This window comes from Ruditapes philippinarum, unplaced genomic scaffold, assembly GCF_026571515.1.
Source record: "Ruditapes philippinarum isolate M1 unplaced genomic scaffold, ASM2657151v2 ctg3647_1_1_1_1, whole genome shotgun sequence".
Taxonomy (NCBI): Eukaryota; Metazoa; Mollusca; class Bivalvia; order Venerida; family Veneridae; genus Ruditapes; species Ruditapes philippinarum.
In genome coordinates this window covers 75,182-77,793 of record NW_026864373.1, presented here as the reverse complement: position 1 = coordinate 77,793, position 2,612 = coordinate 75,182, and the positions used below count along the sequence as shown (strand labels likewise).

The 2,612-nt window shown below is 30.9% G+C and overlaps 1 protein-coding gene across 1 annotated transcript; it reads left to right on the top strand.

Annotated features, from left to right (window-relative positions):
- The first annotated feature begins 1,389 nt into the window (after window positions 1-1,389).
- Window positions 1,390-2,385, top strand: LOC132725381 (trichohyalin-like). The gene has a single exon (XM_060710483.1). The coding sequence runs from the start codon at window positions 1,390-1,392 to the stop codon at window positions 2,383-2,385; it is 996 nt and encodes a 331-aa protein (XP_060566466.1).
- Window positions 2,386-2,612: the final 227 nt, after the last annotated feature.

Here is a 2,612-nt window from a genome sequence, read left to right as displayed (position 1 = left end):
TTATTAATTGTTAATGGCACTTCATATCTGACCATTACATGTTAAAGTTGTGTAATATATTTATATTGTGTTTATATATTGTTTAATAAATATTCTTGGATATTTCAGGTTTAGTAATCTCTGACCTATTACTTAAATTATTAGATTATTACAGAATGTCATTATTGGTTAATATATAGAGGTTTTTGATAGATAACAGAGAGATATATTCACAATACTTACCTTGAATATTTACAATACTTACCTGAAATTGTACATGTAGTTATTACATACCTGTATCACTCATTCAACCTTATCTTATAATTGTTAATGGCACTTCATATCTGACCATTACATGTTAAAGTTGTGTAATATATTTATATTGTGTTTATATATTGTTTAATAAATATCTTGGATATTTCAGATTTGCATTTGTTGTGTATGTCTATTACCCCACCTGTAATACAAATAACTGCCGACTGGGCTACGTCGACAATGGCGCCCAACGTGATTCAACTGTAACATCTACAAGAGATCAGTTGATAAGACTGGACCAACAGATAATTTATTATTGTGTTCCAAATGTTTAATGCATTTGATCTTACATACGTGAATAGTATTTTGTGTACTGGATTATCTAGTATAAGATAAATTCATTTGTGCATAGAAGGATTTTGATTGGATTTTACTAGTGCGGCATTTACATATGACCTAGTTACCTTCTTCCCGCCGAGATTCTAGTTATTCTATTGGTTTTTAAAACCATGTGATTATTGACGTCACCAGATTTTTGGATATCCTGTCCATAATTGTGTATATTGTAAACATTGTCACGTGCGTGCAAACTCCTTCGTTATTGATAGGGCCCTTACTTAATTATTCCATGGAATCTAACTCGAGACGTCGAGTACCATAATTACGTACCGGGAAGGCTAGCCTCAACGCAGGATCACTTCTCATCGTCAAAGGATTTGTGCCACGGACTCTTAAACTTTCTCTTCAAGTGAAAGTTTGTTTTTGTTTATATTAGTTAGTGTGAAAGTGGATGTAATAATTATGTGATATTGTGTTCTTGAATTGGATTATTTTTATATAGGATATTTTAATAAAAGGTAACAACTTTTGTTTTATTTTTGCATATAAATTTTTGAAGAAAACTTAGTCATTTTCTGTAATTAGCATTTCTATAGATTTTTGAGTAGACCTTTTCTTAAGTAAATTTTTGTTCAAGAATGTTTGATAAATAGACTTTTCAAAACTTTTATACATACAAAATACTTTGTAACTTACGATACATGAAAGAAAAATAACATTGTATAAAACTTATTTCTTCAACCCGTTGCAAAAGGTGAAAAGGATCAAAACAAATCATTGGAAAGCAATTTTGCGTTTTTGGATAATCACATAGAAATGCTCGATAAAACTTTAGGAGAACTAAGAGAGGAAAGGGAAGGATCTAGAGGAGGAATAGAGGAACAGTTACGAACATCAAGCAAACGAATTACATATAGAAAAGAAAAAGTAAAATCAATTGAATATGAGGATGACTTATCAAATACAAGTACAACACAGTTGAAACGTTATAGAAAAGATCAAAGTGAAATGAATTTAAGCACCAGGTTAAATGAAATAAAAAACGAAAATGAAGAGATAAGAAGTCAGTCTAGTTCTGTTGAAAGAGAAAGTTTGAAACTAAGGAAATTACAAGAAATAGAAAAGAAGAAAAACAGATTATTTATTGAGAATCAATCGAGACTTGAAGCTGAAATTGAAAATAAGAGGAGAGCGGAGAGAGAATTAAGTGAAAGAATAAAGCTATTAGAAAGTCAGGAAGCAGATTTGAATATGAAACGGAATGAGAATGAGAGGCTTGAAAGATTAATGTTAGTTAAAAAGAAAGAAGATGAAGCATTAAGAATGAAATTGAAGCTTTTATCGGAGAAAGAAAAGTTGTTAAAGGATAGAGTAGAGACAGGAATAGATGAAATAAGAAAAAGAACAGCAAAACAAAGAGGAAATGATATATTTGTAGACGAAAATGAAATACTACGAAGAGATGAGAGAGATGTAACAAGAACATTTGAAGAACCTCATGTTCCGGATGGAGTTGGAATGACAGAGTTAGATAACAAGATAGGATTTAATGATGGAAAGTATAGACAGAAGAAGGAGGATTTTCCTCTATTTAAGGTTGGACAACCTAAAATACCACATTTTAATGGAAGTCATTTTGAACAGTGGAGGATGGAAATATCTTGCTTAGTTGAATCTATGATGTATCCTGATTATGCATTAGTAGTAGGAGCTAACGGATATCTATCCATTGCATCATCAAGCTTCGAGTTTGATGTTGAATTCATTATTTCTTGCTCAAATTATTATTACCTCAGGTATTGTACACAGTAATTTTGAGTTGTAGCCCAGCCAGCGTGTGCAACTTATGTTTTGTATTCAATAACTTATATTTAGCAAATGTGTTATATAACTTTGTACATAATATGTATATATGTTTTTTTAATTGAAGGGAGACGTACAGAAAAGTCAGGAGCCTTTTAAACGAACCTGGAGGAGTATGTCGCAGGATAGAAATTTATATAAAATGCACATTGCCTTATGTTTTGTTATACATTTCA

Bases quoted from the DNA above. Each gene is read 5' to 3' on its own strand.
- LOC132725381 (XM_060710483.1), top strand. From the start codon at position 1,390: ATGCTCGATAAAACTTTAGGAGAACTAAGAGAGGAAAGGGAAGGATCT.